This window comes from Chenopodium album, chromosome 5 (genome assembly GCF_948465745.1).
Source record: "Chenopodium album chromosome 5, dcCheAlbu1.1, whole genome shotgun sequence".
Lineage (NCBI taxonomy): Eukaryota > Viridiplantae > Streptophyta > Magnoliopsida > Caryophyllales > Amaranthaceae > Chenopodium > Chenopodium album.
Window position 1 is genome coordinate 10060907 of NC_137838.1, and position 15507 is coordinate 10076413.

General features: G+C 37.9%; 1 protein-coding gene across 1 annotated transcript; it reads right to left on the reverse strand.

Annotated features, from left to right (window-relative positions):
* Nucleotides 1–183: 183 nt before the first annotated feature.
* On the reverse strand, nucleotides 184–7750 carry LOC145631848 (protein FAR1-RELATED SEQUENCE 1-like). Its single transcript, XM_081684051.1, has 3 exons — nucleotides 7506–7750; nucleotides 5710–6245; nucleotides 184–669 (listed from the first exon to the last, which is right to left on the reverse strand). Coding segments are annotated over exons 1-3 (732 nt in total). The 5' UTR covers nucleotides 7507–7750; the 3' UTR covers nucleotides 184–474.
* Nucleotides 7751–15507: the final 7757 nt, after the last annotated feature.

Sequence of the window (15507 nt, forward strand, 5' to 3'; positions counted from 1 at the left end):
TTACAAGGTGTTTGATCCACACTATTTCAGCTATTGTGTTGCACTGCAATTAGCTAGCTCAGTAAATAACCAAAGGATTTGGTGAATAGAGTGAAAGTTTGCTTAGAAATAACTCGAGGAATGTTGCTTTTCTGTTTGATCTCGAGTTTCACAGGCAATTCAAGGGCCGATAAGTACACAGTATACACAACATACAAAGATGCATTTTTCTTTATCGAAAAGGGGAGCATGAGGAGCTCAGTCTTACAATAATCACCAGTTATAATGATGCAGAAGTGTTCCGAGCTATCCATGCTGTAAAAATGATTGTTAGCTTAAGAATCAACACAACTGTTCTAAAAAACATGTGGTCTCAAAAAGAAAAAAAGAACTACACAATTTCAGCCTCATTTCATAGAATTTCTGCACACAAATTTCCAATGTGTTTAATCTTTGGATATCACCTACAATGTAAAAGTACGAGAGCAACAAATACTATCTACAGTTCTCTTTCTCTCTCGACTCAAACTCTCTAACACTGCCTACAATATCTTGAATCTTCTTTGAAAGACTCTGGTTATGTTCCTCGATGTGCTCAAACACCATTTCGAGATGCCTTTTGTATGTGGCGGCTCGCTTTTTCTCAACAGCTAACTGTTGGGATAATTCCCGAATTTTGTCATGCTCATTCTGCAAAATAGCACCTCAATGGTTAGACAAAGCACAACAATTTCTGTTTTTTCTTTCTTAAGAAACTGAGACAAGTATTCGTAGTTCATACCCAGACCCAACAGTTCTTAAGATTTTTATCATAAGCCAAAAACATGACACTTGAAATGAAACAATAACTAAAAACATCAGAAGCCATCAAAACACCAAACATGAATCAGAGTTTAATTAGTGGATCCTTTTTATTACTTCTACTCAGTTCACACCTCACAAAGGCAGACAAAAAGAAAGAGGATTGGTTTATCAAAGACAAATAATATACGAAGATTCAGTACATGACCATTTCATCCAATAATATTGATCTTTTCACGAGGCCTCCGAGAGATCATATATACTGAACCCAAATACGTTAAGATTATCAAACACCACAGCCAACTGTCAGATAGAAAAGAAGTATTTTAAAAGCAACAACCCATTTTATATTTGGCAGCCTATGCTTCCTGGTAGCAAGTAGAAATCTAGAAACCTATGGGCCATGGAAGATATGAAAACAATTGGGCATCAAATTCTTGTGCTATTTAGCATAGGTAAAAGATAAAACCTGTCATAGCTATATAACTTGCGCAACTACATGTGCAGGAGAACAACAACAACAAAAAAAAAAAAAAAAAAAAAAAAAAGCCCAAATAGCAGAATGGCATAAATTGAATTTGGAAATGAAAAATACATTGCTCCTCAACCCAAAATTGCATATGATTATAGCAATGCACCTCCCATAAACACAACTCTAATATCCCTCCCTTTCCCCCTTCCCCCTTTTCTCAGGGGCATTACTTTGTTCAGACAACCAAAATGAATGCAACACTGTACTGTAGTAGCAGTTTGACATACTTGTCTTTATTTATTCTAACTCATCCAACTAATGTTGCTGCCACTTAAAAAGATATCAAGAACCATCCAGAAATCATATGCTTTCCCGATTTTCACACCAAGACATATGAGATTCTTTTTTTCTACATAATAAAGATCATGAAGCAAATCCTAATTCATGCTAAACCTACTTTTCTTCACCTTCCATCTCTTACTATCCTTTTTCTCTCCTTTACATCGGATTGTTGAGGTGTTAATAAACCCTTATCCAATTGATGCCATATAATCACCACATGTTCAGTGATTTAAACAATTCCAAGTAACACAGGCACACAGCACACAAGCATAAAGCAATAAGCAAAATGGCCATATGAAAAACACTTGCTCTGGCCTTCAGATAAAACACTATCATAACCGTTCCAAGCATATTAAATCTGTGGTTCAAACCTCATCAGATCTTTCTAGCGTATCTTAATACCAAAATTACACTTCCAAACAAAGAAGCCCAGCATCTGTCACAGATTTATTGGCAATTACATGGCATAAACCCAAGGACACTGGTAGTTACACAACTGTCAAGAGTCTAGCATTGATCTAGGCATCTGAAAAATCTTGTAGCAGTCTCAAATGGTTTCCGCATATAACACTCGAAATTGCTGCAGAAAATAACATGGCAGCAATACAGTTCTTTGTTGCACAAAAAATAAACTATTATTCCACACAACCAATTCTATATCTCCAAAAACATTTTCCCAGAAAGGCCTTTCAAAATCAGATACAACTAAGAACCTACCATTTACAGCAACAAGACAGGCCTCAAGGCCTCAATTATGATAGCTAATGCATCTCCACACCAGACAAAAGTAATGAATTTTATCGTTTATGTGACAGAAGAAAAGGAAAACCATTTACATTAGATATCTTCAAGAATACAAGAAGCTCATTACTCATTAGGACCCTCTTCCACCATATATCCTCACCAGTTACCAGTTTGCCACTAAACTTCCCACTCATTCTCCAAGACAGTGAAATACTAACTTCGTTCACAATTTTCTTTACATAAGCTAATTAAAGAAATTGAAACTCCTAGCAAAGTCCCACAAATTCATGGCTAACTTCCCAAATAATGACCAATCATAGCCTGCTTCAGTGCTGCAGCAACCTTCAAACAATCAACTTCGAGAATGGTATCTCAAACTCCATTATCAAAGAATATGCTATAACTTATCATGCTGCTCTTAGTTCCACGCTTCCACCAAACCAGAATCAGAAGTTCTGTCCCCTGATTTCATGTCATTCCAAATATTTCGTCCACAACTCCACATCATCTCATATACACCATATACTGATCTCCCTCAAATCCCAAATAACATTTAACTTTCAAGACTCTCAAAACAATCTTGTAAAAGGGAAAAAAAAAAAATCTCAAAACAAGACTGCTCAAGGCAATTCTGAAAAATAAATAAGGGACAGAAAAACTACTCCTTCCAGCTAGATAATCAAAGCCACAGTTAGAACAAGCTCAATTCTCACACCCCCCCCCCCCCCCCACACACACACACACACAAAATCCCCCTCTAATTTCCATAGAAAAAGTAAAATTACAAAAAATAGTTAAGTCTTTGTTTCTAACTTTGCAAACCCTTGAACCAGATGAATACTTGAAACTTTGAAAGCAAACTTCCTTGAAACAAATGAATACTTCAGCACATGACAGAATAACTACTTCGAGAGCATATTAATCAGTGCCAATTGCCAAAATGTTTCTTTCAGATAATTATACTATTGCTACTTACAGATGATGGATGACATGCAGTAGATAGGATATCTAGATAGCCCCATAATAATGTATCTTTATTTTTTTTATTGAAACACCATAATAATAATGTATCTTACATGAATTAATTAGGGTGTTCTTACATCATATGATACCAAAATAAGCTAATCAAAAAGTAATGGCAATGTTAATAAAATTAAGGGAAATTCTACATGGTGGCCTCAAGAATTTCATTTTTCTACGTGGAAGACGAAGTTTTTTCCAACTCTCTTAAGTGGCCCCAAGGTTTTGAAGAATTATGCATAGTGCTCATTTTTTGATTTTTGGCTAACCTTTACAATTAAAATGGTTAGCCTTTGTTTTTTGTTTTTTTTTTTTTTTTGTTTTTTTTTTTTTTTTTTTTATTAAAAAGTAATTAAATTATATTTTAAAATAATATAAAAAAGGAAATTTAAAAAAAAAAATCCCAAACCCACGACCACCCTCCCACCACCACGTCCACCATCCACAACCCCAACCTCCACCCACCTAGCCACTAGCCAAACCCCACTGCCACCTCGACCACCCTCCCTTCCCCAACCACCGTAACCCGACCCTAAACAGGCCAAACCCGCAACCCAAAGTCCCAACCTCCACCCTTCGAAAACCCCAAAAATTGGCCGGAAAAGTCCGGCCGCCCCTCCCCCACACCTCGAATAGGTCAACGCTAGGGTTTCGTGTGTGTGAGGAGGGGTAGCCGGACTTTTTCAGCTTCTTTTAGGGGTTTTCGATTGGTGGGGGTTAGGGTTAGGGTTACGAGATTGGTTAGGGAAGGGGAAGGGAGGGAGGTCGGGGTGGCGCAGACGCCGAGGGAAGGGGTTCAGGGCACGCCGGCGCCGTCGGGGAAGGGGTTAGGCGCACCGGCGTTGGGGGCAGTGGGTACGGCTACCGTGGGGGGAGGGGGTTCAGCGTGTCGCCGGCTACCGTGGGTGGCTGGCTGGTGGTTTTCTTTTAAATTTTTTTTTTATTTTTTTGGGAAATTCTCTTTAGTAACACCATACTTTTTACTTTTCTCAGTGGTGAATTACAAAAAATTTTATTATCTTTGGTAAACCTAAGTTTTGATTACCAAAGATAATACTTATTTTAATTTAAACTCATTAACCATAGTTAGTTTTTATATATTTGTAAATAATAAATTATTTTTATTTAAAAAAAAAAACCCAACCCCACCCACTGGTGCCCGAGCCAACCCCAGCCCCCTCCCCTCCGCCAGCGCCACCGCACTTCATTGCCGACTCCACCCACCGTTGCCGGCACCTAAACCCCTTAACGCCGGCGACCATCCCTCATCTCTGAAAACCGCCGCTCATCCCCCCACCCCCGAAAACCACTAGCCGCTCACCCTCCACCCTCGAAAACCACCAACCTTTCATCCCTCACCTCTGAAAACCGCCAGCCGCTCATCCCCCACTCCCTAAATTCGCCAACCTTTCATTCCTTATCCCTGAAATCCGCAACCACACCTGGAACCCCTCTCCTTTCGGACTCCCCTTCCCTGATTTCCCAATTCCCTCTCCTTCGCCAAATCGGACCCAAACCCACGACCCAAACCACGATCGAAAATCACCGGCGAAAATCAGGACAAAATCATCGGTTTTTGTGGTGAAATTCAACGACACTGCTTCGAGACGAAGGCCGTGGTTTTTGAAACCAATCGGTTTCGAAGGTGGGAAAAGCCCGATTAACGTTTTTGATGGTGGGGTATTAGTCGGATGGGGGATTTCAAGGGTGGTTTCTAGGGTTTTCGGGGAAAAGGGAGGTGGGTTTTGGGGAAGGGAGGTGGGTTTCAGGGATAGGGTATAGGCGCGGCGGGCTGGGGAGGCCAAGGCGCCGGTCAAGGAGGTGGTTGGGCGCCGGAATGGGTTGGGGCATGAGGTGGGTTGCCGGCGCCGGCGTGGTGAATGTTGTTTGGGGAAGGGGGTGGGTTTTTTTTTAAAAAAAAATTTAAATTTAAGTTAATTATTAAAAAAATAATAAAACTAACCATGGTTTATGATTTTAACTAAAAAGATGTTAACCATGGTTTAATATTAACTAAATTGCTTCATTAAGTTCACCATTGAAAATTATAATAAATTAAAGTTTATCAATGATAATAAGAATTTTTGCAATTTACCACTGAGAAAATTAAAAAGTTTAGTGTTACCATTGAGAATTTCCCTAATTTTTTTTTTACTTATGGCTAACCAAAAGCTAAAAAAGTTAGCCAAAAAATCAAAAAATGGGCACTATGCATAATTCTTCAAAACCTTGGGGCCACTTAAGGGAGTTGGAAAAAACTTCGTCTTCCACGTAGAAAAACTAAAACCTTGAGGCCACCATGTAGAATTTCCCTAAAATTAAATAGATGAGGCGAGAAGCCAAGAACTTACCGGGTATTGCTCAAAGATAAGATCTTTTCGCCCCTTTCCTGGCGTTAGAGGATGAGTGTGTTCTTTTACACACTTTGTGATCACCCATTTACCGGAATTCATTTTCCTTACCAAAATCATTGCCCTACATCCAACCCTAGTTTCAGCTCTTTGCCTCACAACCTTTTCACGCTTGTCGGGCATCCTATAACCCTCTTTATTACAAACCAAGGCTCTGCCAATAGCAGTACCATCACGTCTTGACCGAGATAACTTGCTAACTCGTATAACAAATCCCACATGTGTAGCATATGTGTTGTAAAATGCATGAGCAGCCGCCTCTGATTCAAACTCTTGCCCCACAAAAGGCTCATTTATTGGTTCCCCGACAGGGATAACTTCCTTTTCAGATAACTCCTCATTCATTTTATCATCTTGGCTCTGTCCCCCTTCAACAGAACTTCCACCCATATCATTTTCATCCCCAACCCTGCCCTCTGTATCTGCGGAACTTCCCACCACTTCACCATCAACATCTCCATCAACCCCAAAATCCACTGCATCACAATCAACTCTCTAAATTAATAAATAACAAAATATAGACCATCTATGATGTAGAAGCGACAACTATGGCATAAATTATAAATATTTAAATTTAATTTAATTTCATCTAAAGATTTACAAGCAATTCGTTGAAACCAGCCAACTACAAGTCTACAATAGGAGGTAGGTGGTTCACTATGATATATACCTACCATCCGAATATAATTATTATATTGTCCTAATGCTAATTTCTAACAACATAGCATGAATTTACTCAATGACACTTAACTATAGTTGAGCCATTTCTAGTCTTGTCACTCCATCAAGGTAACACCGTAACAGCATATTAGGAAGCCTACAATGTAAAACTCTCTGAAATAAATTAATAAGCAGTACAATTTTATAGATATATGACAAAGTTTTCCGAGATATCCCTAATCCATGCAAACGACTTTTAGTTCTACTAGAGGGGAAAAGTACTCGATCACGATTTTACTAGCATATCTTCATAGTACTTCCTCCGTTTATAAATGTTCTTCATACTTACCATTAAAAGAGAGTAACTTTGACTATGAGCATTCATCAATTTTTACATAATAAACATACACACGTGGGATCTAGTTAGATTTGTCACGAAACGTCAAACTTGGTTTCAAAATATCATCTTTTCATGATTTTATATAGTGCAATATATTTTTAAATATGTACAATGGCTAATCGGCTATTATGCTAAAAGCAAACATATACAACATTCAGAAACGGAGAGAGTACAAAATAAAACCGACCATAATGACAAGACACAGGCTTTCAAGACATAAGCCCTCACCATACTTATAAAAATTAATTACCATCTCCCAACAATGAAGACAACTTATTAGCTCCACCATAAAATCATCATACACAAAGTCACAAACATCTTCTTCAACAAAAAATCAAATGCAACAATTAATGGAAAAGATAAATAAATTCCAGCAATCTAAAAATAACCCAGATACCTAAATAACAAATACCTATATATTGATGATACTCATAATCAATACAGTTGCAAAACCCATGAATTTTTCATTACAGAATAAATTGATCAAACAATAATATGTACAAACCCAACAAGGCAACAATAATTAAACATAACATGAACCAAAATTACACAAAAAATAATATATATAAAAATAAAAATTATCGTATTATGAGCAGTAAATTAAAATATAATAAAGAAATTAACCCTAAAATAACACAAAAAACCCAGAAATTTGCAAAAAGTAAGAATTACTTACTAAATTCTGTGATTGAAAAAGGGTGAAGAAAAGATTGAAAATTGCGTGAGTCAACGAATTCAATGAAATCAATTCAAAAATTGGTTGGTTTTGAAGGGAAGACGTTGGATGAATGTTGGTTTAGAGAGAGAAAGGGAGGAGGTGAAGAGAGAGAAAACAGGGGATGTTTGGTCCTGAATAGCACGTGATGGGTCACGTGAGGATTGAAGCAGCCAGTCTCCAGCAGCCGTGCAAATTATGCGATAATGGGGTTTTAAGAAAAAAGGAAAAGTGGAAAACATATACGGATGATCAATTCACATTACTCGCAACAAATATTGATTTATTCACAATTGTTAATTTCTTTCGCAACATCAGTCCAAAACCCCAACTCTGGATTCTCATGCACTTTTTTTTTTTTTTTTAATGTAAGTTTAATAAAATAACTTCCAAGTAACTACATGCTACAACTCCAAATTAACACTCATCCATAACTTCCTTTACCCCAAAAGAAAAAAAAATAAAATTATAACTTTCACTTATACTATTTTTATCCCTAAACACACACATATCCCGTGCAGTAGCACGGGTACATTCTATTAAGATATAATCATTAAGTTAATTGTGAGATTTTTTAAATGTCAAAAGTACAAATCTTGTTTATAAGACAAACTCGTTTATTATTAAAATCGTTCAAGAAACTATCATTTAACAACTCGTTTAATAAATAAGAGCAACTACAATACGTTGGCTAATTTATTTAATAGCTTGGCATGCCACATCAACTTCTTAAACTACAACAATTCAAGTTATTTGTTACTAGTTGTAAATTAATTTATTTTTAAATTAATAATATTTTTTATCTAATAAATATTTGCCAAGCTAATTTGCTTGTCAAAGCTAATCAACAAGATGTGCAACAATGGTGTAGCTACTAGCTTAAGATTTTTAATATTTGTGAGCTAGATGAATTAGTACATGAACAAGCTACTACTCGACTAGTACATTTACACCCCTAAGAAGGCATAATCATAAAGGTTTTATTTATTTATTTATTTATTTTAAAATGGAGTAGTTATTGTTAGGAAATCATTGCCAAAAAATGTGATAACTTTATAGTGATCTAATTAGGTAGATTGTTCATGAAGAGAAGTAATGAATTGATTTAATGTATGCATCCAACATCAATTGCAATCTAACTCATGGAATCTAACTCATTGTTGATGATATTAAATTTTTCATTCTACTTAAACTCCAGTATTTGATTTTATACATCTTGATTATCAGTGTCGTTCATCAGTGTAATAGCTCAACTGCTCAAGTGGTTAAAGAGTAGTTTTTTTAAGTAAGAGTTTAACAACGTATTAGAGAGTAATGAGAGTGAGGGATAGCTCAAGTGGTTAGAGCTTCCCCTAATTTCAGAAGATCCTGGGATCGATTCCCACCCCACCCTTGTGACTCTCTAAGGAGTCTTAGAAAGCATCAATGTAGTTGAAATTTAGTCTTATAAACAATTATTCCAAGCAGTCTGAAGCAAAAGACCAAGTATCTCTATTTTATAACAAATCAAAGAATGTATAAATGAAATTTGTTCAATATACATCATCCTACAAACATTTGCTGACAGCAGCAGTTTTTTTTTTTAATGACACAGAAGGTAAAGAATATACTATGTTACAAGATATCAGTACATTAAGATTAGACAAAATGACAAATGCAAATAGATCTAAATCATCTAATAGTTCTTCCAGATCAACCATGTCCTGTTAAAACGAGATTTAAAATGAAAATCAATGATGTTAGGAGAATATTGCAAAAACTGGATCACAAAACTATCAGGCCATACTGATTGTTTGCGCTTTTATTTCAATGCAACTTCATTCTGCTGGTGCCGGGTTTTATGACAGATATCTTTGCATTCTGGATTTGTTTGCTTGTTGAAGATGCAAAAATTCGAGGATGATGCCATTTTCAGAAAGCTCAAAGTAATCAAATTGCTCTTCCTGTAACAGTTGAGAAAAGATCAGGACTATCATGCCAGCATATTAGGAAGGGAGGCCTTGTGCTGCATAAACTGATGAATTGGTCAGCACTAATTTGATCAGAGAAATGAACAAGTTAGGAATGTTACGAATGAATGTACATGCATCACTTCTTAGTTCATGGTCTATGTAATACAGCTCATTAACCATTTATTGAGTTTCAGTTCCAATCTACCGAAGGTTAAAACTTACATGCACCCTCAAACTTTGCAAATTTGTTTGCACATGCCACCACTTTGTAAGAAGACAGTCCAAGAACCTGCACTCTTTTACATTTTCCAGATTCACCATCACATACTCCAAGACGAACACCATTTCTATAAGAAACCAGTGTTTCCCCAGTATCCAATTGCAGTAGAGGCATACGATGAGAGTCAACCTGGAAGACATATTGCTTCACCCAAGAATCTTTCACACCATATTCCTTCATAAGCCAAATTTCACATTGACTACAATTTTCAGACATAGAACTGAAACACAGGCAAGAATTGAAAACACTCACTTCGGTGTAGAGCTCTCTCCTCATATCATCTGGTACAGGGACAAGCGAAAATTTTTCAGTTCCAAAATGGAATGACCATAAACAATTGTCCCTATAAGAGTACCTATGAAGCGAACCATGAAGGAAAGCCCCACTCTTCCTGAGCTGAAATGTTGGAGCATCACCAACAGTTCTCCATTTATTGGTGCCGAGTGTCTGTATCTCAGCTATACACCTATAACTCTCCACTGTCTTAAGTATTCTAACAACTTTGAATTGGTTCGACACAGGGCAGCAGCCCAACCCATAAACCTCAACTGAACAAGACGGCTCACGAAATTGCTCAACAATCACCTGTTCGCTAGTTAAGAGATTACATACAATGTAAGGACTCCATTGCCCCCAAGACTTTAAACAGATAACCCCATTGCATTCATTAACAACATACAATTCATCATGCGGGATGTTAATTATAGATTTGAACCTAATCAATGAATCATCACTAATATCAAGGTTTCCCATCTCATCAACCTTTGAGGATTTGTCTAAGTCAAGCAGTAAAAAATCTTTCCTGTTGTTATGCAGCTTACCATAAAGCAAGACAAAGAAATACGAACAAGAAGAACGAAAACAAGCAAACTCAGAACCAGTAATGATCTTATACCAATCTTTACGAACAAGCTTACAATTCAGGCAAGCCTTAGTTGGGAGTCTTGACAAAATATCACACATAATTGAAGATGGGATATCCTCGAAAGTGGTTCGATTCGAATTCAATTCCTCTATAAGCTCTATTAACATTGTGATCAATATCAAAATTTCCAATTAATAAAAATCCAATTTCTCAAATATAAAAGATTTGGAAAAATGGGAAATAAAGATAACACAAAAACAACAAATGGGTTGTTCAATAAACCTGCAATCCTTTGAATTTATGAAGCAATGAGATCCTCCAAAGTTTCCAATGCTCTGTAATCAAATACAAGGTTGAATATTTGATGCTGTTGAAGAACAGATGATTAGAGGCACAAATAGAAAAAGAATAGTTCAATACATAGATTGGTTCAAAGTTGTGCAAGATTCTGAATATAATTTAAAATTTTCTAAAGGTCACTCTGACTTTTTATCAAACACTTGGTGTGCATCTACAATTTCCATTTCTGGAAAAATATAATCTATCCACAAAAAAAGAATTGCAGCATATGATAATTTAGCAGCTTACCCAGTAACTAGCAGGTGGATCAAACATTTTCAGAGTTCATACACTCCAATCCATATGATTTAAGTGAAGCTTTAGATATTGGTTTTTTTTTATTTTATTTTTTTGTACGGAGTAATAACCTAACAAGGGCATTTTTTTTTTTTTTTTTTTACAAAGGGAACTAGAAACTAACAACACATAGAAAGAGAATCAAAAAGACCAAGAAATGGAAAGGCGACGACGAGCTTGAGCAGCAAGCCAATGAGCAGGTAAAACCCAACAACGAGGAACCTTCTGAATCTTACAGGCTGTAAGGGATTTAATGTCATCCCTGATAGCTTCAAGTAACCAAACACACGAAATATCATCCTCAGACATCCCTGTAAGAAGAGAAACAACTCGAGCACAATCTGTATAAACCTGTAATCGAACCAACCTCTTTCGTCTGGCTGCCATAAACGCCCACAAGCAAGCCTGAAGTTCTGCTTGAAGAGCCGAACTATCCCCGGTGGCACGTAAACCACCACCAAGGACCTGGTCTGAAAGACGATCTCTGAAAACCCAACCGATCCCAACGGTATTATCCTTAGAATTCCAGGCTCCATCAATTAAAAGACAACAATCCAGGGTATCAGCTGCTGATCCTTTAATCCAACCGGTCTTTACTGGAAGAGGGGAGTTTGAATGGAAAGAGACCGAAGAAGACTTAACCCGGGAAAGCTCAGTAGCTTCCTTTCCCCTAGAAACCCAATCTTTAGCTAGGTGCAGAATTAGAGAGGGGGAGACCACAGCATGTTGAAAAATCTTATGATTACGAGAGATCCAAACAGTCCATAACAAGGAAACAAAATAAGAGAGGCCTGACCAATTCTTAGCAGCCTTAAAAGCATCAACCATATCTGTAAACCAGACTTTAAAAGGCTTATTTTTCAACGAATCCCTGGAAAGAAGCAAAGGGCAGTTAACCAGTAAGTCCGAAACTAACCCACAATCCCTAAACAGATGAGAAGTTGATTCGCAATCCTGATGACAAAAAGCACAAACAGGGGAAATAGGAAGGCCGCGCTGGGAAAGATGAGTTGTGAGAGGAAGAGCGTCATGTAATAGCTTCCAAATGAAAATCTTCAATTTTGGAAGAAGAGAAAAGCCCAAAAACTGCTTCCACCATATGTCAGGAGCAGGAACGCTAGCTATAGAAGAAACAGAATTCCGAACTAGCGAAGCATAAGCAGTCTTTGTAGAGAAACTCCCGTCTCTAGTGAACTTCCAGTAGACAAAGTCGTCCATAATGCTGAGCGGTCTCTCCAAAGAAAGGATCCGCTGAGCTGAAGAGGACTCAAACAAACGATGTATCAAGGAAGTATCCCACGCGTTAGTACGCGGATTGATAATAGAAGAAACATGAGTCGGTAAAGACGACTCACCACTCTGAATTCTAAACTTAACTGGGCCACCCGGAACCCAGTCATCCTCCAAATTACGCACCGTCGAACCAGAACCTACTTTCCAAGCGAGACCTAAAGACAAGGCTGACTTGCCCTCCATAAGGCCACGACATCCCCAGGATGACATAGAGATACCTCTATGCTGATACGGACTCTGACGAGGATACTTGGAGAATAAAACTCTTGAAACCAAAAGTTGAGGGTCATGCTGAATACGCCAATATTGCTTAGCCAGCAACGCAGAGTTTAAAAAAGAAACACTTCGAAGACCTAGGCCGCCCATACCCTTAGGAAGATGCAAAAGCACAGTAGAACGGAAGGCTAAACCTTTTGACGTAGATGAAGATTGCCACCAAAATCGAGCAAGAAGACCATCTATTCGGTTACTAATAGAAGCTAGAATCTTAAAGACAGACAGAATGTGATTAAACGAGGCCACCAGAACCGAGTTAATGATCACTAACTTTGCCGCGGCTGAGAGCCACAAAGAAGCGAAGTCCGAGAGTCGCTTGGCTACTGAATCCAAAAGGTGCCCAAAAGCAGTAATTTTGCTACGCCCCATGTCTACGGGAAGACCAAGATAGGATCCCAAAGACTCCTGACATTGAAGCCGCATACTATTTGCTAAAGAGTCCCGGAAATCTGACGGAGTATTAGGACTAAACTTAGCAAACGATTTTTGAAGATTTATCATCTCTCTCGACATATCACAGAAATCCTTAAGAAGAGACATAATCCGATCACAGGCGACTGGGGAAACCCGGAAGAACAAAAGCGAGTCGTCCGCAAAGAAAAGATGGGAAACGGAAGGAGCACCACGGGAAATCCGAATACCCTGAATTAGGGAAAGATTCTCAGCTCTGCGAAGCATAGCAGACAGAACCTCCATACATAACACAAAAAGGTAGGAAGAAAGAGGATCTCCCTGACGAAGACCACAAAGAGGACGAAAAGCTGGCGAAGGATCTCCATTAATCAGAACCTGATATGAAACAGTAGAAATACATTGATGAATTATATGAATCCAGTAAGGAGGGAACCCGAAGGCTTGTAAAACCCTAACCAGAAAATCCCACCGAATCCGATCATAGGCCTTGTTCATATCTAATTTTAAAGATGCGTAAAAAGTTTTTCGAGCCTTGGAACGATTCATATAATCAAGCATCTCGTGAGCAATTAGTCCATTATCGGAAAGGAGTCTGCCCGGAACAAAGGCATTCTGATACGGAGAAACCAAATGAGGCAGCACGATACGAAGACGACTCGTAAGGCACTTGGCTATACATTTATACACAACATTACATAATCCGATCGGACGATATTGAGAGATTGATTCAGGCCGATCAACTTTCGGAAGAAGAACCAAAAAGGTACGATTCCATTCCTTTAACATATAGCCATGAGCGAAGAAATATTGGACTGCATTTATAAGAAGAGGGCCAACTTTATCCCAATGATGCTTGAAAAAAGCAGAAGTATAACCATCCGGTCCCGGAGACTTGTTATCGTTAATGTGAAACATCGCCAACCTAATCTCTTAACCAGAGAACGGACGAAGTAAAAGATCCTTATGGTCCTGAGATAAGGATGGAAGGCATAACTCATCCCACCAAGATGACTCGGGTAATGGGACAACTGAAGAAGGGGTATACTGATCGGAGTAGAAGGAGGATATTATATCTTGAATCCCAGTTGGAGTCGAGACCCAATTACCCGACGAATCCTTTAAACAATGAATACCATTCCGACGACGCCGAGCTTGGACCATTGAAAACAAAAGCTTAGAATGACGATCACCCAAGGCATCCAAACGCACCTTAGCCTGCTGACACCAATAAGAGTAGGCTACGTGAGCAGCAACTAACTTTTCATTTCTCATGTTAAGAAAAAGTCGATGATCCGATCTGAACTGCATATCTGACACACAATTTCCAATTTCAGAAGCTAGAGTCTTCCAATTGATACCCCAAATTTGTTTATGAGTAACACACCATGCTAACAAACGACCTTTAAGAACATCTAGCTTACGAGAGAGATAGTACATAGGTGATCCAGCAGTAAATTGCTGAAACGACTCAGTAATAATGGAGCAGACCTCTGAAGATGTAAGGCACCAATTCTCAATTCGATAAGGACGAGAAGAAGTATTTACTCTAGCTTCATCTGAAAGGATAATAGCTGCATGATCCGAAAATAAAATAGGTTGATGTAACAAGGGCATTTTGCTATTCTTCAAATTGCATTGTGCTATGTTTGGTAAATACGGAGTAACTTATTGGTCATTTCACATACTTAAACAACTTTAATCATTTTCTATATACCAATTCATTAAATACAATAAACTAATACTCCGTAATACTTTAGCAAATCAGTTTATACTCCGTATAATTGGCTATTCAAAATCGGTTAAACACTATCATCTTCAGATTTCAGCTTTTCACCGAACACAACACTTACTACCTCATTTTTTTAGTTGACATGTTTTTATATTAGCACTATTCACACACTTCTCTTTAATCGTGTCTTATAACTTATATGTGTAGTGGTGATTGTATTACACTTAATTAGTAAGGAAGACCGTGTGTTCGATCCCCACAATAACAAACCTAACTATGGAATCATGAATCATCGAATTCGAATTAACCCAAAGGGTAAACTCGGTGGAACAAAAAAAAAAAGGAGTAGCATGTAAAATTTCCCTTTTTTAACCCTCTGTCCCTGGCCTGTTCTCATTGACTGACTGAACTCACCTGAATTGAACTGAACTGATGAACTGGACTGAATTGAATTTCAACGTAAGAGAATATACCTTGAATTTCACTTTTATGTACGCACCACACCTGTATCTCTCCTT